Source organism: Pelodiscus sinensis, chromosome 2 (assembly GCF_049634645.1).
Source record: "Pelodiscus sinensis isolate JC-2024 chromosome 2, ASM4963464v1, whole genome shotgun sequence".
Classification (NCBI taxonomy): domain Eukaryota; kingdom Metazoa; phylum Chordata; order Testudines; family Trionychidae; genus Pelodiscus; species Pelodiscus sinensis.
The window spans coordinates 123410075-123432380 of NC_134712.1; the positions used below are offsets into that span (position 1 = coordinate 123410075).

The 22306-nt window shown below is 38.2% G+C and overlaps 1 protein-coding gene across 1 annotated transcript in view; it reads left to right on the top strand.

Annotated features, from left to right (window-relative positions):
* CDH9 (cadherin 9) overlaps positions 1 to 22306 on the top strand; it is a 129408-nt gene that overhangs the window by 18875 nt on the left and 88227 nt on the right. The window contains exon 2 of the mRNA XM_006115915.4: positions 21369 to 21692. Coding sequence (XP_006115977.2) covers positions 21465 to 21692 — 228 coding nt within the window. The 5' untranslated portion in view covers positions 21369 to 21464. The remainder of the gene's footprint in view (positions 1 to 21368; positions 21693 to 22306) is intronic.

Sequence of the window (22306 nt, forward strand, 5' to 3'; positions counted from 1 at the left end):
GAGTCTCCCCGCATCACTGGTTGCTTTTGAAGATGCCAGCCAGATTCTCTAACCACAAATGCATGGTGTAGGTGTTATATTTATTCATTATAAATACATCCTTCCCCTCTTCTGTCCTCCTTTCCTGAAATTTCTATACCTCTGGTCTCTGTATTGTCCCCTTTAAAATCTTCCCTTAACCTCAACTTCTATTTGCTTCTTCTGCCTTGTAATGGAGTTCCCACTCCCCACTAGAGTGCCTTCCCACATCTAGATCTGGGAATGTAAGTCTCGCTGCATTGCGTGCACCTTGTTGCTTTTCAGTTTTTTTAAAATATTTGTTCTTCTGAGGGTAAGTTGGCCTTCTGGACAGGTCCCCATTTAGTCCATTCCTTCTGGGGTTACAGAGTCCAATACAACCATGATTCAAATGCCATCTCAAAATAGTGGTCAGCCAAATTCTGCGCAGTATGTCAGAGGTTGCCAAGGGAAACTAGGATCACCTACTATACTTGATTCTGCCTAAAGACCTTTATGAACCAGCAGTCCTGTTCTGTTCATTGCCTGTCTCTCTTGATGTGTCCCTGGCCTCTGCCTTATCCAGCATCTCTTACCTTTTCCTTATTTTCTGGGTTTACCAGAGCAGCTTACTTTATTGCTGATGGCTACTTCAACTTCTCCTAGACTCTTGCTAAAATCTTTACTCCAGAGCAGGATCTCTTAGTTTGTTCTCTTCCTGGACTTCCTTCTTGTTCATGATGACTTGCTCATCCCAGGGACAGAGAGCAGATTCCTTCCTCCAAAGCCCCCTTTCTCCTTTCAGTTTCTTGGCTTTATAGTACTGTCCCAGTCCTTCCCTAACTGGGCTCCATTCTCAATTAACCCTTGCTCTCTCCTCTGTCAGGTAACACTGGGTAACCTCATTAACTTCTCAGACCCTTGGTAACCCTGTCAGGGTTAGTATTGCATGTACAGTCCAACAGACTGCTTTTAGCTGACTGAGCTGAGAAACTTTGAATTCGTATTAGAGGGGAAAAGGACAGGATTGGTACTATATGGTGTCTTTCTCATCATGCAGTAATTTTTCATTTCAATATGTATTGCTGGAATTAATAAGAAGACAGGACAATAAAATATTTTTAAAAGCCCATTTCATATGTTTGTGATGTATGTAGTTTTTTAACTATAGAAAGTTTGACTTTAGGTGTAGAATTTGGATTTGTACCCAGATATAGATCTGCATCTATATGAAATTATTCCCTAGACATAGGGGTTTATAAACTGAGGTTTTCATTTGGACCTATTTTTCCCTTTAACACGGCTATCAAATTATCCTGTTTGAGTACTCCTCCAAACACACAGTGCAGCACCACAGAAGAGCTTGGAAATAATATGCAAAAATAATGTATGATCATGGGAGAGGCACAAACCACCCATGCTTCTCATGGAAATTTCAACTCAAACCTACACTATATCTCCTCAGTTTCAGGGGGTAGCTGAGTTAGTCTGTTACAGAAAAAAACAACAAATGGTCTGGTAGCACTTTATAGACTAACAAAACATGTAGATGGTATCATGAGCTTTCGTGGGCACAGCCCACTTTTTCAGATGACTGGAGTTATGAGTTGGGGACCTGAAAACTCGAAATAAATAGGAGAGGGGACGGGGAGGGGGGAGAGAAAGAAGAAGGGAGGGGGTAGGAGACAGAGCATCATTAAATATCTGGAAAATGGGTACTTAAACTTAAGCAGATAAAAATCAAAGTCAATAGATAGATTACTAAGACAGGAAGGATACCACTCAGAGAGCTGTTAGTACCTTCAGTGGTTATTAAGTAGGTAGAGTCCCCACCAGTCCATATCATGATAGAGTCCATTAGCATGTAAATTGAATTTGTGGATGAACTGTGATTCCAGGACCTGTCTGTGGATCTGGCTTATGGAGCTGATTTGTGACAAGACAGCTACTTGCAGGTCTGCAACCAAACTAAGTTCACATGAATGTTCAATTTGACAACTCACAATTCTATCCTGTCACCAACCCTTCTTCTGCCAAAAGCTGCAGAAATCCTCTTCTTATCTATAGGAATATTCTAGAGCTCAATGAAAGTAGGAGTAGCCTTTGGGAGGAAACCACTGTAATCACGTGAAGAAGTACCATCTATCTTTCTACTACTTCTCTATTCCTAAAAGTCATACTTGTTAATTTACTGGCATCCCAGCTGACAGAACAATCCCAGCCCATGTTTAGTAACAGCAGGGAGTGTGGACAGAGGTTTGTGAATACAATTTGCCTTGAAGTAAAGGCTTACAAATAAAAAAATACTTATGCTTCTGTAGCACCTTCAATCTAACAGCACTCTGCAAATATTTTTTGCCCCTCCCTATCCCCTGTATTGTTTGGTAGAATAACATTATATTTCTCTATTTCACAGAAGGAAACTGAGGCAGAAAGAGGCAAAGTGAATTGTCCAAAAACACATAGAGGAGTCTGGTACAGTCAAGAAAACCAGAAGTCCAGCTCAAAGTCCTCTATCTTATAAAAATATATTATTTTTTCCTCTCACTCTAGTGTGTTTGACATCCAATGTTACTTTTTCCACAGAATTGTAGTTTAAAATACTATATCAATTAACTGTTAAATTATTAATACTGTGTTGGTTGTGTATATAAATACATAAAAACAAAAATATCAAAAGTAAAATATATGTTTACACTGAAAACACAATGAAAAATGTATGCAAGCCTACTGCACATAAAATTGAAAAAAAAAAACCCATAATGCTATGGCTCCCTCTTTTGGATAGCACTTATCTAGTATTTAATTGTAAGAAAACTACATGTATTCTCATCATCAAAAAATTGTACACTTATCTAAGATTTCCTGAGCTACTATTTAATGATGTTAGAAAGCAGAGTGAATAAAACATGTGTTTTCATAACAGTTTATTTTAAAAAATAATTATAATGCATACAGAATTTATGCAATGCATAAAAATAGATATGCTTTTGCCACTTAGTATTTAGACTAAATTTTCCATCACTTTTTAAAATATTAGTACATGAGAAAAACTGACAAGTAACTTTTATTTTTGCAACAAGGTATGTGTAATATTTCAAAATAATAGTATCAAGAAAATATATTTTGGAAAATATTTTAAACTGACAACCTCCAGATGAATATATATATAAATCCATTAAAAAGACAAATTTTCTCCATTTCATAATATTTTGTCTTTAGCTATACCATTAAAATATAAATCAAAAGTAGATTTTTTAGGGGGAGCCGAAGGGGGCTAATATGGATTTGATATACTGTAACCAGATCAAAATTCTCTGAAAGATTACCATTGGCTTCAAAGAGTATTGGATCAGTCCCCAGAAGAATTACATTAAAAACTGCTTGCTACTTAGCATGAATATTCATGATTTTAAAATAAATGGCCATTTAAAGAGAAAAAAACCCCATCAAAATGAAGTTAGATCCTAATCATTTTAACGAAGGACCAATTTCTGGTCTAGTGAAGTAAGTATCCAAACTCCCATTTACTTCTAGTCTTCATCTGTGACATGAACCACCAAGCATGGAAATAAAAAGAAATATATTTAATACTTAACTTGCATTTTAGGTTCTGAGGCTTTGCAGCACACTACAGCAATAAGCAGATTGCTGCAATAAATATCATCACAGTTTCACATTTAAGATGGCTCACTAGGTTCAATTTTCCTAATTTCCTGATTTCTATTGCTATGTGTCAACACGGAGTATGAATATATTTTTTGGCAACAATTCTATGAAAAATTTGACCTTGTTTCTTATCAAAAGTTTCAACCAACTTGATTGTCAACTAAAACATTGGCATTACTTTCTCTGTGAACTTTTCCTCTTCTGCTTTCTGATTATTTTTATAGAAAATGTGTGCATGCACATAAAGAGCCACTTTCTTTACAGCATGTTAATAGTTTTCCTTAGCACCCTTTATTACCCAAATAATACTCCACTGAACTTTTAAAGGTCATTTTTAAATATTGTTATAGATTTATATGTTATTAACACATTTTTACAACATTACATCATTATGATTATGTCACTCTATCATTACCTTCTCTTTATTGTATGAATAATTCATGAAATGTTAGCCAAAAGGGCAATAACATTTCAATATCATTTATTATTTATTAATACTTATCCAACAGTAATATTTATAATAAAATGCCATGTCATCCACCACTGTAGTCAGGCAGATTAAAACATTTTCTTTGCCATGACTAGCTGCCTCCATTTAGTTTCCCTAAGTCCTTTAGCTTTCAGCTGGGGGACTCTTACATAGGGGCAATTCACCATTCTTTGGCTGTGTCTAGACTACATCCCTCTTTCGACAGAAAGTGCAAATGAAGCAAGGATTTAAATATCACGTGCTTCATTTGCATAATCATGTAATGGTGCTCTTACGAAAAAGCGCCATTTTGAAAGTTAAACTGCGGTTTAGATGTGGTTCTTTTGAAAACGGCATGCTTTTTCAAAAGATCCTGTACTCCTCAAAAAATGAGTTTACAGGATCTTTCAAAAAAGCCTGCCATTTTCGAAAGAACGCCATTATGCGATTATGCAAATGAAGTGCAGGATATTTAAATCCCCGCTTTGTTTGCAATTTCACAGTGTCTAATTTACATCCCTCTGTCGAAAGAGGGATGTAGTCTAGACACAGCCTTAAGGGACAGCTGCAGTAAAAGCATTTCAATAGATGTCATTGCTTACTGCCGACCTGGAATAATGGTACTCTATAGTGACATGATAATCTGATACGCTAGAAATTATTAGCATGTCACAGAGGATGATGACATCATCAGGCTACTCGACATAAAAACATCCCTTCCCACTGAAAGAGAAAATCTGATTTAACATAATTGTCTCCTGTACTTACCTAAGCATTCCCTTGACACTGCTATTTTTGGTACGTGGCTAATTCCCCAATGATGTCTTAGATCTGGTTTACACTAAGAAACATAATAGTCCTAGACACATTGGTCAGTGCTGTAAAATACTTCACACTCAGGTTGACCTAACCCCTGGCCTACCTAGATACTGTATCTCAGAGAAGTGGCTTAACTACATTGATGGAAAAACCCTTCAGTCGATGTAGGAATAGTCTATGCTATGGTGACACAGTGGTAGCCTCATAGCTGTACCACTGTAGAAGCTAAGCATAGATATGCCAAGGGGCCAAAACCACACATAAGTAGTAGAGTGACGGAGCAGGATTCTGCCATGCTGCCTTTAACTCGCCATGCTGCCAACTGGTGGACATGTGATTGCACATATTCTGGGGTGAATGCTGAGTTGTGCAAGTGTTCTTCATCACTAGGGAATCACCTTCCTTCCATCCTCTCTGGGTGAATTAAGATGGCTTTGAGGCTCAGTTACGCTGATGAGCTGGAGCAAAGCAGCTGCACTGCATTGGGCAATGTGACCCAATGTATTCACAAGCGTATCAGGTGTCAGAGAAAACAAATGAGGCTTAATGCAGTAATTTTCTTTGCTCTTTATTGTATTTGACTCTGAAAGCCAGGGAGCCAGATAAGTCTTGAGTGGCACCACAAAGTAAGTGAAAATTTTCTGGATTCATACTGATAAAACAAGATAGGAAGTTGTGTAATTTTGTAATGGCACTCAAAACCTGAGCTGGGAGTTCAGAATGAGATACCGAACCATCCTCCTATATGTCACCATTTCAAATCTGGCCCAAGGTGCCAATGACCAAAATTTGTTGTCAGTTATCATGTAAAGCCTATTTGTCAGTCGAGATAAAAGAGGTAGTTGCCTCACTCCCATTGCTAGTGAGCAAGTGTCCAAATCATAAAAGATACAATTAAATGCAGTCTCAGCAGAGAGGTCAAGGATTAAATAGATAAGAAGACTGACATATTACCTCACACCTAGAATTAGTCCCACCTGGCCAGAATAGGAGCATAACTATCAATATAGATTTTTATAAGGTCATTCATCATTGTGGCATCTGAAGCATTGATGGGGGAGTGTAAGAAGCTTGCACTAGTGGGACCAGTGCTATGCCTGTGGCTAAACAGAGATCTTCATTGTTGACACTTCTAGTAGGAACTAGCTTAAACAAACATCTGAACTTGTGCAGTTGAATTATAAAAGCTGGCAGCAGGGAGTGTGAGAAAAGCTAAACCAACTTGTACCACAGGAGTACAAGCAGCACTGTTATTAACACTGTCTGTGATAAGAATGTGCTGAGATACTGTAATTTTCTTTTATGAATGACTCTCAGTGATAGTTGTAGGTTTTCCATGTTTTTCCCTTTGTAACTTATTTTAACCAGGCAAAGAAAATGCATAAATCTTCAAAACAATGCTTAGGAAGATGATTTAATTCACATTTGAATATAAAAGGAATAATGATTCCAGAGACAGATAATGACACACAAAATCTTAATCTCTTATTTGTATTGACATTGCCTACACTATTGCTGTAAGTGTCAATAAATACATTGAGACAAATCTTCAGCTCTGCCAGATGTCTGTCAGAATAGATTAAACAATCGGGGACAAAGGTAACTTTAAATACTTTTTCCGTTACCCCAATCCCTGGGATTGCCCTGGCCAAGTCAATCCCACAGACAGTTTAGAGCAGCCTCATGTAGGAACTTAGGGTATGTCTAGACTACAAGCTTCTGTTGACAAAGAGCATCTAGACTACATCCAGTTCTGTCGACAAAGCAAGCCGCTTTGTCGACATGAGAGTGTAGACACAAAAGACAGTGTAGATGCAATAACGCCTTCTGTCGACAGAATTCTGTTGACAAAAGGCGTTATTCCTCGTAGAATGAGATTTACAGCCGTTGACAAAACTGCTGAGTTCTGTTGATGTTATGTCAACAGAACTCAGTGGCAGTGTAGACGCAGGTATAGTTTTATCGACAAAAGTCCACTTTTGTCGACAAAACCCTGTAGTCTAGACACACCCTTGGAGCCCAAGCGAATCATTGCCTTAACCTTCTCTTTGTTAAGCTAAATATATTGAGCTCCTTTCCTCTTTCACCATAATGAAAGTTATCTTTTTAAATCATTCTCATGGTTCTTCTCTGAATTTCCTCAATTTATGAAAAATATTCTTTAATCGTGGATGTCAGAAATGGACACACTATTTCAGTAATGGTGACAACTGTGCCATATAAAGAAGGTAATATAATTTCCCCTTTCCTATTCAAGATTCTTTTGTTTATACTTCCAGGCTATGTCTACGCTGCCCCCATTTTGCACAAAAATATGCAAATGAGGTGAAGCATGGACTATCGCCACACCTCATTTGCATAATTAATGAGGCTCTGTTTTTGCTCAAGAGGCTTTTGCGCAAGAGTCGTTCTTCCACATTTTTTTCAGGAAGAATGGCTCTTGCACAATGGCTGTCAAGCAATTAAAAATTTGATTAATCACAGAATTAATCATATTAAACAATAAAAGAATACCATTTACATAGTTAGAATTTTTTAAGTTTTTAAAAAATATTTTCAGTTACAACACAGAATAGAAAGTGTACAGTACTCACATTATATCTATTTCGGTATATACCTATTTGCACTGTAAAAAACAAAAGAAAAAATATTTTTCAGTTCACCTAATATAAGTGCTGTAGTGCAATCTCTTTGTCGTGAAAGTTGAACTTACAAATGTGGAACTATGTGCAAAAATAACTGCACTCAAAAATAAAACAATGTAAATCTTTAGTGGCTTTGAGTCTACACAATCCAACTTCTTGTTCAGCCAGTTTCTCATGCTAGGTCTACATTGCAAAGTTAAATCGGAAAAAGAAACACAATTTGTGGTACACAAATTTCCGATTTACTTTTGAAATTTGGTGCCCTGTAGACAGCGCCAAATTTCAGAAATAAATGCTCTTTTGACACATCCCTTCTTCATTGTAGAACGAGGTTTACAGGGACAGTGAAAGAGTGCATTTGCTTTTTCCAAGCAAATTTCAGAAAAGCAGACATGTTTCTTGGACATGGCATGGCTTCTCCGGGATACCTCTGTTATCCCGGAAAAGCAATGCAGTCTAGATATAGCCTCTGACAAACAAGTTTGATTACAGTTTTCTGGAGATAATGCTGCCCACTTTTTGTTTACAATGTCATCTGAAAGTGAGAACAGGCATCCACAAAGCACTCGGGCAGCTGGCCTCACAAGATATTCATGTGCCAGATGTTGATGTGCTAAAGATTCATGTGTCTCTTCATGCTTGAACCATTGTTCCAGAGATCATGTGTACATGCTGATGAATAGTTCTGCTCAATAATGGACAAAAGCAGAGTGGATTTCTGAAACTATAGTCCACACCTCCTTCTTCTCAGATGTTAGAAAGCACTTCAAATTCTTACTGGCCAAGTGCTGTAGCTATTTTTAGAAATCTCACATTTCTATCTGCTTTGCATTTTGTTAAATTTTCAGTGAAAGTGTTTTTGAAAATGAACATGTTCTGGGTCATCAAGACTGTGATAACATGAAATATATGGCAAAATGTGGGTAAAACAGAACAGGAGACACAATTCTCCTCCAAGGAGTTAACACATTGACTTTTAATGAGCATCATCAGCATGGAAGCATGTGCTCTGGAATGGTAGCTGAAGCATGAGAGGTTATAATAACATTTAGTATGTCTATTATATAAATACCTTGCAATGTCAGCTACAAAAGTGTCATGTGAATACCCGCTCTCAGTTTCAGGTGACATTATAAAAAAGAAACAGGCAACATTATCTCTTGTAAACAGACTTGTTTGTCTTATAATTGACTGAACACGAAAAAGCACTGAGTGGACTTATAGGTTCTGAAGTGTTACATTGTTTTGTTTTTTAGTGGAGTTATGGAATTGAAAAAAAAAATCTGCATTTGAAAGTTATACTTTTACCATAGAGAGTTTGCACTACAGTACTTATACAAAGTGAATTGAAAAATACTATTTCTTTTGTTTCATTGTGCAAACATTTGTAACCAAAACTAGATATGAAGTCAGCACTGTAACTTTCTATTCTGTGTTGTAATTGAAATCAATATATTTGAAATGTAGAAAACATCAAAAATATTTAAGACATTTCAATTAGTATTCTATTGTTTGTGTGATTAATCACAATTATTTTTAATCACAATTAGATTTGAGTTAATCATGTGAATTAAATGTGATTAATCAACATCTCTAATGAAAACATTTATTTTTCCTCTTGGTTCTGAAGATTATTCTGTCAACTTCATAAAGCTTTTGGCATTTGTATATGAATATATGGTGTACAAATGTAGAACTGTCTAATTATATGGAAGTGTGAAATATGTTCCCTGTGGAGTCGAATCAACACCAAAAGATCAAAGAGGGATGTTCAAAAAGCCTTATTTTAAGAGTTTAAAAGTGATGCATTCCTTATTTATTCTCATGTTCATGAAAAGATGACCTTGTAACAAGGATGGTTAATGGCAGTTATGGATCCTTTTTTAAAAACATAAGGGCTTTCCTTCTGTGACTCACCAGGCTGCTGCCTTAAGAATCGTTACTTTAAATGATTCTTTTAAACTTAATTTAACCCATCTTAGAAGGCAGAGATCTGTGAAATCTGTGCCACTAACTTTGTGGGCTTCATTCACTAATGGGATAAAACTGTACCCTTCCACTCCTCAAAAGGGATTAGCTGTTGGGGACAAAAATGGTAGTTTCACTGCCATAATCTGTTAGGGATTGTGCCACTGGACAGAGGTTTAAATGATAGTTGTGATGCCACAAGTGCCCTTGCCCATGCATCATCATATGCTCCTGCCACCTTTACTCAGATATGGAACGGCACTGGCTCTGAGGAGCAGGTATTCAATTGTTACATCTTCCTTCTAGGGGGACTTTCCAGCCTCCAGGGTCTAAACCCTTGGATAAGCAAAGAGAAGACAGTATATTCTATGGCTGAACTTCACCCAGTATCTCCACCCAACATGTCTCTAAGGCTTGTGGTATTTTTAAATATAATGGAACCTCTCTCTCATTTCAATAATAAGATAAATATGTATTTTAATAACCTCATTCATCATAGATTTATAGATATGAAATTCAATAGATAGACTAATATTTCAACACAGCACAACATTCACAATAAGTGGCTGATGATTCAAAACCAGTTTATTTCCCATTTAAGTACCAATGTAAAGGAATATCTATTTTAAACAATTCAGCAGCACACTCAGTGCTAAACTCTTTAGAAAGCCTGACACAAAATGTCATAATTAAAGAATGAGATATTCCTCTCACCCCAGAATGCCATGGATGTATAAAATTGAGAGTCAAATCCCTGCTTCATCTGCTTTGGGCAGGGAGTTTGAACCATGGTCTCCCACATCTCAGCTGAGTGTCCAATCCAGCAGCCTATCAGATATTCTGGGGCAGCACTCTCTCAGTCTTTCCCGTTGAAGTTGTTTAAGTGTGTATAAATAAATAACCATTTGGGACACAGAACCCAATTGACTTTATAGCTCACGTTCAAGTTCCTGCATCTGCCAGCTGAGCATTTAACTATCAAGGTAGCTCTCACTCTCTCTCTTTCAAAATGCTTTGTATTCAATCAGTAGGAATTTTCAGAAGAAACACTGTTTTGTCAGAAAATTACTGACCAGCTCCCGTCAGAATGGAAGATGTTGATGCTAAGTGTTTTTAAATATCTGCCCCTTGTTGAGGTATCTAAAGAGATCGGAGCTCCTCTGAAAAATCTGACCTGAACTGTAAATGCTGATCACTTTAAAATCTGACCCTTAATTATCTGGAATCATTTGTACATTAATTTTATAGCTGAAGAATAGCAATATTCCTCTAACCACACAGGCTGCATCTAGACTGGCATGATTTTGCAGAAATACTTTTAACAGAATCGTTTTTCCGTTAAAAGTATTTCCGCAAAAGAGCGTCTAATTGGCACGGATGCTTTTGCGCAAAAAGTGCTTTTGCACGAAAGCATCCATGCCCTGTATAGATGCGTTTTTGCACAAGAAAGCTCCGATTGCCATTTTAGCCATCAGGCTTTCTTGCGCAAAAAATTAAGGTGCCTGTCTACACTGGCTCTCTTGCGCAAGTATTCTTGTGCAAGAGGGCTTATCCCTCAGTGGGAGCGTCAAAGTATTTTCACAAGAAGCACTGAATTCTTATATTAGAACATCAGTGCTCTTGCTCAAATTCAAGCGGCCAGTGTAGACAGCTGGCAAGTTTTTGCGCAAAAGCAGCTGCTTCTGCTCAAAATCTTGCCAGTCTAGACGCACCCTACAGGGTATAACACTAGATCATTAATACTCACAATCAGTGATAAGCCACAGTAAATCTATTTAAATTTTACTTTTGTATCTTCCTAACCCTTTCTCCCAAAGTATTCTACTAATGCCATTAAATTTAGCTCACATAAGCTAGATTTCTTAGTGCACAGTTTTTCACTGATTACACCCTTCTGCATGGGTTCCATTGTTTGAGAATAAATAATTGTTCTTAACTAATTTTGGGGTACTGAGTTCAAAAATTATATCCATTTTTGCCCATGATGAACAGATTTTCTGAAAACTGGAATCTACTTTGTCAAAAATGCTATTATAATGTATTATACATTATATGCTGAGACTTATTTTCAAGAACTTAAAACTATATGCAGCAACTTATTTTCAAGAACTTTCATGCAAAAATTCCTCAAATTAATTGAATTCATCAAAATGAATGCCATCTTGCTTAATTTTGTTGAAAAGCATCGCCAAATTATTATGTTATATATTATAGGAATAACAAAACAGAATGGTTTAATTGTTTTATGTTTTGAATTATATTTACAACTGTATTTTTTGCATTTTTCTGTATTTTTCAGGTAATCCCCTAACATGGCATCTTGAGGTTGCCTGAATGACCCAAAGAAGCATAGATAGAACATAACAGATTTTGTTAGAAATGTATATCACACCCACCTTGTTATAAAACTTTGGGATCAAGACTTTGAAACAAAACTGACACAAATGTAAAACAATATGTCTGGATCATTCAGGCAATGTCAAGATTCCATGTTAGGGGATTACCTGAAAAATTCAAAAAAATGCAAAAAATGCAGAAGAAATGCAGAAAAATGCAGAAAATACAGTCGTAAATATCATTCAAAACATAAAAAATGAAACCATTCTGTTTTGTTACTCCTATAATACATAATATAATAATTTGGCGATCCTCTTCAAGAAAATTAAGCTAGATGGCATTCATTTTGATGAATTTCACTGCATATAGTTTTAAATTCTTGAAAATAATTATTTTCCTGAAAATCTTGGAAGTGTCAGTGAAGAGCAAGGGGAAAGATTTCATCGGGATAGCGAGACGATAGAAAAGATGCTGGGATGTCAACATGATGGCTGATTACTTCTGGTCCCTGAAAAGAGAGACCGAGGGTGAAATACATAAAAAGTTGTCAAAAAAGCATTGCTTCAGTCGCATCTAATCATTTAAAATTACTCATTTGTTAAATTTCACACTTTGCTCCTTTGTTCTTTAAACAAGGACTTACAAGAGACCTTCTAAAAGAACTATAACTTACTATTTACCAAGTTCTTAATGCATAAGGTGGAATAAAAAGCATGAAAAATGCCCATTTTTTTCTTTTTGATTTGTGAAAAATCCTTGTGATAGAGCAAAATGGATACCACTTTTGAAATCAGTATAGCAAAATTATGTTGTTACCTATTTTTATCAAAACAACTGAAACTTTGTTTCAATTTACAGACCAGTCTTATTTCCCCCCTTTTCCTTCATTTTAGTATTTTCCCAATCCTTTATATTTCAGAAAGAAAAAAAGAAAGATATGACATACATTCCACATCTTGTTGTTTAAGGGCATGTTTACACTAGGTCAAATCTAACACGGTTCATTTCTGTGCACCTGATTCTGACAAATCGAAGATCCATGTCCTCACAGCATTGTCCAAAGTAGTGCATCCCCATACGGGAGCCTGCCATTGACTTAGAGAGCGATGCACTGGGAGTAACTTTGCAGTATGGGCTATGTTTCCAGTGCCTGCTGGTCCAAAACTTGGCAGCAGGTGGTTAGAGGGGCTCATGTCAGTAGTGTCCCATAAGGCACTCCTCTAGTCCCTCCCCCCTTGCGTGACATTAAGGGGAGGCAGTGTGCTCATGTCTTTTGGCACCCTGGTAGCCCATGCAGACACCAGAGCATTGGAAGCATGGAGCCTAGTGTGCAGGAAAGCAACGTCATGCTCATGTCTGTCGTGGTGCATCTCGCTGTAGTGTTCTTCAACAGCGTACACATGTTGCTCCACCAGGAAGAGGATGAAGACAACCCTGGTGTAGCACAGAAGCGCTGTTCAGGCAAAGCCTATTGCTCATGCTAGTGCAGCCACAAGTCAATCCTCTGGACACAGTGCAAAGCCAGTTCTAGCATTGGGAGATGATATCAGACCTCATTGTCATGCGGTGATGGGACGATCCGCAATGGCTGAAAAATTTCTGTAGGTACAAAGCCACATTCCTGGAAATCTGCAAATAGATTGCTCCTGCCATTAGGTGCCAGCATAGCCACATGAAACCCTCTCTGACTATGGAAAAGCATGTGGCAATTGCCCTATGAAAACTTGCTATGCCAGCCAGCTACCAGTCAGCTGGAAATCAGTTTGGTGTGGGGAAATCTACAACAGCGAGGGCTGTTCTTATACAAATAACCTTGTTCATTAATATCCTTCTGCTGGGGAGGTTGTTGACTCTGAGGAACATGGACAACAGTGTGGAGGGCTTGGACACAATGGGTTTCTGTAACTGCAATGTTGTTATAGACAGAGCACATATCCCCATTCTGACCCCCAGCCACTGTGCCTCGGAGTGTATCAACTGGAAGGGGTACTTCTCCATGATGCTGCAGGCGCTCACGGATCACAAGAGCTGTTTCACCAATATCAATGTGGGATTGTCAAGAAAGGTGCATGATGCTTGCATCTTTAGAAAGTCCTGTATCAGAGATAGAAATGTAGCCGTGTTAGTCTGGGGTAGTTGAAGCAAAATGCAGGACAATGTAGCACTTTAAAGACTAACAAGATGGTTTATTAATAATATTAACTAATATTATTAATAATATTAAATAATATTAATAATATTAACTAATAAACCATCTTGTTAGTCTTTAAAGTGCTACATTGTCCTGCATTTTGCTGTATCAGAGAGGTAGCCGTGTTAGTCTGAATCTGCAAAAGCGACGAGGAGACCTGTGGCACCTTATAGACTAACTGAAGTGTAGGAGCATAAGCTTTCGTGGGCAAAGACCCACTTCGTCAGATGCATGTGCAAAACTGGGACTTTTTTCCTCGACTGGACAATCAGATATGCCTCCAGTATCATGACGAGCTCCTGACTCTTGGGCATTAGCAACTAGCTAATCTCCTCTTCTCCTTTCTCCTGCCCCTTTGCCACCCCATTTTCTTCCTTATTGATGCCAGGCATGTCTTGGCCAGACTCTACAACCATGCTGGGACAGCTGCCCCATCCTCCAAATGGCATCCAGCTGGTTGTAAAACTGATTTATGTGAGGTGCTTTCCCAAAGCTCTCCTCCTTTGCATTATGGTATGAGTGGCACAGCTCCTTGATTTTCACCCTGTACTGCTAGGTGTCTGTGAATACCCTTTCACCCAAAGGCACCTTGTGATTCTGTTATAAATCTAGATGTTCCACTTGCTGGGTCTCAGCTTTGGAAGATGGCTTCATTTCCCCACACCTCAATGAGGTCCATGCTCTCCTGGGCACTCCAGGCTGGTGCTCTTCTGCACTCCAGGAAAGTGGAGCCCATGGGAGTGGAAATACTTGCTGTCATTGCAGTCTCTGAGGGAATGTTGGGGACACCAATGTCCACATGTGCTGTGGAGTGCTGCTTGATCAGAATGGACTCACCATGCTGGCCACAAGAGACAGGCTAGTCTACTGTTTCCAGAGCTTGTGGAGCTAGTGGAAGAGCAGTAGAGGCAGAAATCCTGGCCAGAGTGATACAGCTGTGTGAGGCTTCTTGAAGGCCAATATCATCAAATTTCCAGCAATGCTGCATCTACCCTACCATAAACTTGACCGTGAAAGGTCATGTATACCATTACTCCTGATGAAAAGGGCCTTTGGCAATTACCTTTGAAAACTTGTGGAATTGAGAGATCCCAGTTGATTGGAAAAAGGCAAGTATAGTGTCCATCTTTAAAAAAAGGAAGAAGGAAAATGGATCTTATATACCTTAACGTTAACGAAGCTTTTGATACAGTCTGCCATAATATTCTTGCCAGCAAGTTAAGGAAATATGTATTGGATAAATGGACTGTAAACTGGATAGAAAGCTGGCTATATTGTCTGGCCCAACGGGTAGTGATCAATGGCTCTTCAAATAGAGTGCCCCAAAGATCAGTTTTAGGGCCGGTTTTGTTCAACATCTTTATTAATGAGCTGGATGAAGGGATGGATTGCACCCTCATCAAGTTTGCAGATGACACTAAACTAGGGGAAAGAGGTAGATGTGTTGGAGAACAGGGATAGGGTCCAGAGTGACCTAGACATATTAGAGGATTGGACCAAAAGAAATCTCAACCTTGATGAGGTTCTACAAGGACAAGTGCAGAGTCCTGCACGTGGAATGGAAGAATCCCAAGCATTGTTACAGGCTGGAAACTGACTGGCTAAGTCGCAGTTCAGCAGAAAAGGATCTGAGGATTGCAGTGGATAAGAAGCTGGATATGAGTGAACAGTGTGCCTTTGTAGCCAAGAAGGCTAATGACATATTGGGGTACATTAAGAGGAGCATTTCTAGCAGATCTAGAGAAGTTATTATTTCCCTTTATTTAGCACTGGTGAGGCCACATCTGGAGTATTGTGTCCAGTTCTGGGCCCCCCACTGTAGAAAGGATGTGGACGCATTGAAGGGGGAGCACAGAACTGGACAGCGGAGGGCAACCAAAATTATTAGGGGGCTGGAGCACATCACCTCTGAGGAGAGGTTGAGGCATCTGGGCTTATTTAGTCTGCAGAAGAGAAGAGTGGAGAGGACTTGAGAGCAGCCTTCAGCTTCCTAAAGGGAGGTTCCAAAGTGGATGGAAAGAGACTGTTCCCAGTAGTGATGGATGGCAGAACAAGGAGCAATGGTCTCCAGTTACAGTGGGGGAAGTCTAGGTTGGATATTCGGAAAACTATTTCACTAGGAAGGTGCTGAAGTACTGGAATGGGTTACCTAGGGAGGTGGTGGAATCTCCATCCCTAGAGGTTTTTAAGTCCGTACTTGACAAAGCCATGGCTGGGATGATTTAGTTAGGGTTGGTCCTTCTTTGGGCATGGGGCTAGACTCAATGACCTCCTGAGGTCTCTTCCAGCCTTAGGATTTCAAGGGTATGTCCACACTAAATGGCTCCATCGATAGAGCCATGTAGATTACCTTTGTAGACATAGGAAAGTGAAGTGGCAATTTAAATAATTTAAATTAAAATGGTTGCCTTTAAATTAAAATGGTTGCCTGCGCTGTGCCGATCAGCTGTTTGTTGGCACAGCGCTGTAGTCTGGACGCTCCACGGTCGACATCAAAGGCATTTGTCAAGCTCCCCGGTAAACCTCATCCCACAAGGCATACCGGGGAGGTTGACAAATGCCTTTGATGTCGACTGCGGAGCATCCAGACTACAGCGCTGTGCCAAGAAACAGCTGATCGGCACAGCGCGGCAGCCATTTCAATTTAAAAGAAGCGGCAATTATTTAAATTGCTGCTTCATTTTCCTGTGTCTACAAAAGTAATCTACATGGCTCCATCGGCGGAGCCATGTAGTGTAGACATACCCTATGATTCTATGAAAAGCGGTAGTACAGAAATCAACTTCAGCATCCCCAAAGGGCAACACAACAGGCTTTGTAGTGTGGACATATCACTTAGAAAATCACCCATAGCTGGCTAAATTTAATGTAAAGTCGTAGTGTAAACCAGGCCTAAAAATCATACTGGTATCAGACCTAATTCTGCAGGCATAGGTAGTTTCATTGAAGTCAAAGCCAGAGGGACTACTCACATGAGTAAAGGCTTCAAAAAACAGGCTCACGTTGCAGGGCAGCCGTATGATTCTGCCAGTTTTGTAGCCTCTTTGGATTTTTTAAGAATAAGAAGTGCATCATTTTTATTCAAGCATTTGAGAGAAACATCTAGTGTTTCTGCTGCAGATAAATATGCAGTCCTTTAATCCAAAATGAGAGATGCCTATGCATCTACATTCCATTATTTTTTTATCTTTTCATTGGGATTGGAACTTTATTTCAGTGTTAACAAATGAAACACACTATTCTACAATCTCTATTGTAAAGTTGCCAAAGGTTAGAATAGATGCATATCATGCTTGTGAATGACTGTGCAGCACTAATTAAATACATTACCATGGTGATTGCTATAGTAACATTTACATTGGCATCAATGCTAACAAATCCCTGCTATTGATCCCAGCAGGCCTTATTTCACACTACCGCTCAAGAATCTAAATAGAATGTTTAACATTCAAAAGGCTGTAAGAAATGCCATTTTTTCAATTGCTAATGTATTAAGGAGAATTGTGTCTTTCATATGATGATAATTCATTTACCTGGAATTCCCTTAGGACTTTGATATCAGACTCACTCACTGCAATGTAAGATTTTAATGATATTATATTACCCTCACAGACCTCTCAAACAGTAAAGAGCACTCATTTTTTACCATTCAAAAACCATCAGGTGTCACTGGTTTGCAACCTGAGGGAAGGATGCAGGTCACAACGTGTGCATTCAAGTGTCTAATATATGAATAGACTGTCATAAATGATCTCTTTAACTCATATGTAAGTAAAGAGAGGATGTGTTTTCCATTGTATAAAAGGATGATAGATTGACAGATAGATGGAATAGATGGTAGGGAGAGACCAAGAATCAAAGACTGGATATGTGCTGACCCAGTATGTTACACATTAGAAAGAAAAACAAACAATATCTTTCCATCCATCCTCAGACTTCCATGCCTCGTTGGTCCTACTGAAAATCAAAGAGAGTTTAGCTATTGGCTTCAGAAATGACAGGATTGATCACATTGTTGTAACAAATTTAATTCCACAGACAATGCATACATTTACTATATTATCACACAATGGGAGGAAAAAAGAGTTAGATCAATGAGTCATTAGCTCCCAACAAGGGGCCTCTACTCATTGAAATGAAAGAGTACACTTTTGGCAGACTGTACAAGTAAGCCCTATTGCCCAGTAACTAAGCCCAATGATCCACGTTAGTGAGAAAAACAGTTCACTACAGTATGTCATTTACTTCTGCCCTGGCTGGAATAAAATGTGAGAGTAGAGAGTTTTCCAGTATATACTCTGTTGAAGAATTACCATTTGCAGGATAGAATTCCTCATTGCAGGAATTCCTAGAGCAATTGCCTTTAACATTGCTCCTGGTTAGAGCTTGCTGATAACATACTAACTAGGTGAGCAAGTTAGACACATCTCTCAGTTCATGTGTGTAGGAAGATGTCCAGTTTCTAATGGTTTTTTAAGCGTATACTAGGTGGATTTGGGAGGAATGATTTAATAACATTCTGAGAAGGCACAAACCTGCTTAAACAGCAGGTACATTCAATTGACAGTCATGTGTATGTATGGGGGTTCAATTTAAAACAGGAAAAGCCCACATATTCCATGAAAATGAATAAAGTATTTTAACAAAGACATGAAAAAATAGGAAGACAAGATGGATGATGTAACGTATTTTATTGGACATTTTCTGGGACAGCTTTCAAGCTAAACAGATTCTTCTTTTGGGTCTGGGAAAGCTGAAAGAAGAACTCCATTTAGCTCAAAAGGAAAATATATTTTGTCACCCTTCTTGTCTCCCTAAAGTTTACGGATTAATACTTCTACAATGGCACTGCAAGCAAATGAAAAACAAATAGCCTTTTAAGTACAACATAACATAAAGTAAAATGTATTCGGTAGATTTTGTGAGGAATCTAATCAGAAACTAATTTAATATTGTATGTTTTTCTTGTTGCTTAAACAAGATATAATGAAATATATATTTTCATTGCAGAATATTTGGAATTGTTCATGGAGCTTTATAGGAAACAATTTGACCTTCCTGAAAACATTTTTGAGATTTCAATAAATGTCTTGTTTCATAGCAGAATAAAACAGTTTTGGGTTTTTTTTGGAAAAACAAGACCCCCACATCAGACTAGCTAATTGCCTAGGGAAGCTCAGCTATGACATGGGAGATTCAGGTTCAAGTCCCTACTTCAAATAGATAGATGAATCTAAGATGGTGAGTGCCATATGCATTGGCTCATGTTATTTTCATCACCCCCCCCCTCCAAAAAAAAAAGTGCATCCTGGAGCTCAGAAACTTTCCCAATCAAAGTTTTGTTAAAATGAAATATTTCTTGCAAAATTTTGTGATTTCAACAACCTGGGATTTTCTGATGAGAAAGTTTCATTGAAACAATTCAGACAATTTATAGTTGCTTCTAAATAACACTAAACTTAGATGAGTTTGTCACTCAGAACAAAAGAAATTAAGTTTTACATACAAACAAACAAACAAACAAGGAAATACTGCAATAAATTTGTGTCAGGTGAGCCTGAATTATAAGGTAATACTATCTCTTAGGGGACATGTTCTTCACTTAACTAGTTGGGAATTTACAGGTGCTAAATTAGCCAGAGTAGAGCTCTTCCATGGTTCTCTGATCTCAACAGGAAAATACTGAGGTTAACAGGGGAAAAATGAGATATTGAATATACCTACAAAATTCAAACAAAACATGTTCTCTAATTTATGCCAAGATCTATGTACATGCATGATTTTATGCAAATCAGAGTTCATTTACTGTGTGCTTTGATTCTTCAGTGAAAAAAGAAATGAAGAAAATTAGAATTTTCCTGCACCATAACTATAATTTTCTGCATAAATTAGACACCTATTAAAATGTTTTCTTTTTGTTTTTAAAACATGATGTTAGAGAGTGATAAATATTTCGAGCCTTCACTTCCTTCTCAGATAAAACTGACTGAAGTTACTAAAATACATGAAGTCTTTGATCCTGCTTCAGGATCCTTGTGCCCATGCAGAGGCTCATTGACTTACACTGGACTCCCCACAGATACAAGGATCTGCACTAACCAGATGTGGCGAAGAATCAGGTCTAATGTCTAATGATTAAGCTCTCCATGTTTTCCAGTGTTTGTTGTCAGGAGTTTGTTTTTTAACTAAATCCACTCTTTTGTGAAAACTGCTTTCTGTAACAAAACAAAACAAAAGTCTGAAAACCAGAACTTTAGTTCAGATTTCCTGCCACTGTGCCTCACTGCAGTGTAGATTCCTCATTCTCCTTTGTGGGCCTGGTCCTCAGACCACTTCTCCTATGATGCATCATTGCCATGGAACTCCCATAATGCAAGAATAAAAGCCATGTAGCTGCAGGAAAACCAGCTTATAGAAGAGAACAAGGTCATGAGGTATCTAAAGGAGAACTCCAAATGCAGAATGATGCCACTGTGATTTTCATGTGTAGTGATATTACAGAATCCATTCAATAATTATAATTCATCCCAGTTCAGGGGATCTGAAGGAAGCCCTTTGCTTCATGTAGGTGCCTATGAGTAAATCCTATATGCAGCTCTATATCACAGTAGGTCTCTTGGCAGAGGAACTAATACAGTTCCACTGAATAAGCACAGGCAGGTTTTAGGTGGTGACTACAGAAGAGGCATACAACTCTGTGCACTACAGATCTTAGTGTCTCTGTAACCACCATATAGGGGGCAAAGTGGGGATAATAGCAGGTAAGGGCAAAGCTAAATTGAGCCATGTGATAGAGTAAATTGAAATATTTCTCTCTATGGATCTTCCTACCGCATATACTGGCATCTAAGGACTGGGTCTGTGATTTAGAACCCAGCTAAACTTTATACGTAAATTACAGAGCCTGATTAAGTTTTAAAATCAAGAAACCTTGATTAAATAATTATTTGTGCATGAAATCATATATCTGGGGAAAAGGGGAGAGAGAGGAGGAGGGAGAAGACTTCAAGAGCTTGGTTTTAAAATTGGATTAATTAATTTTGTATGTGTAATTACCTCAGTAACAAACTAAAATCCAGTAGTTTTACAATAGATCAGCCTGTTTATAATGCCGGCCTCTCATGTATGCAGTTTTCTGATTTGCAAGCACGGCTGTGTCAAATACAACATGTAAGTGAGTAATGTACTTTTAATCACTAGACTGTAAATATACTTTGACTATATTGAACTAGAGATGATTACAGTTCACCCAGAAATTTTGTCCATTTCACAGGTCCTTTGAAAGTGGAATACAACCTTCGAAGAGTTTTGTTCTGGTGGAAGAGGAAAGACTTTGAGCACAGCGGCATCCGTTTGAAAGCTGCAAACAATGAGGACTTGCTACTGCTTTCCATTTCTGATCTGGACCTGTATGTTTCATATGGTTCACATGACACCACTTCCCAAAAGGACTACCAAGTATTTACAAAATGGAAGGATACTGGGGTTGGCACAGAGTGATGGGAAAACCCTGCACCGCACCAAACGTGGCTGGATGTGGAATCAGTTTTTCTTGCTGGAGGAGTACACAGGTCCAGATACACAGTATGTGGGCAAGGTAAGCTTTGTACTTAAAAGACCACATCGGGTTGACATATCTGACAAGTGGCATTTTTCACAATTCTTGTTGATGTCTTACATCAGTCTTTTCTCTTTAGCATTCAAGAAAAGCACATATAATGTACTGTAGTTTGAAAGGGTTAGGAACTCGGAGGTAGAAATGGAGTAGTGTCGTGAGACAAGGGGAGCACTTCAGCCTAAATATTATTAATTTCTGGTTACACAAGCATGCATTTGTGGGAGTGTTTCAATCTCTGTATCATTTAAAATCTGTATTTAGTTGTCAAGAATAAATATTACGAGAGAGAACTGGAAGACTGGGTGTTATAGAGAAACCAATCTTTTTGTGATATTATGCAGAGATGTATTTTCCACTAGATGCACACAACATTTCATTAATTAATAATGAAAATTATATCCATGCACAGGAGACATCACATTATTAAAAATGACGGTTGAAAAAACAAAAGAGCTTTAGGTTTTTTCCAGCAAACAAACACAAATCTTTACTTAACGGTGTGAAAAACAGTAACTCCTCTTCCAGCTGTTAGCTCCCACAGCACCCTTGAATTCTAACTGCATCTTTGTGACTCCAAGTTGGCCTCTTGCCTT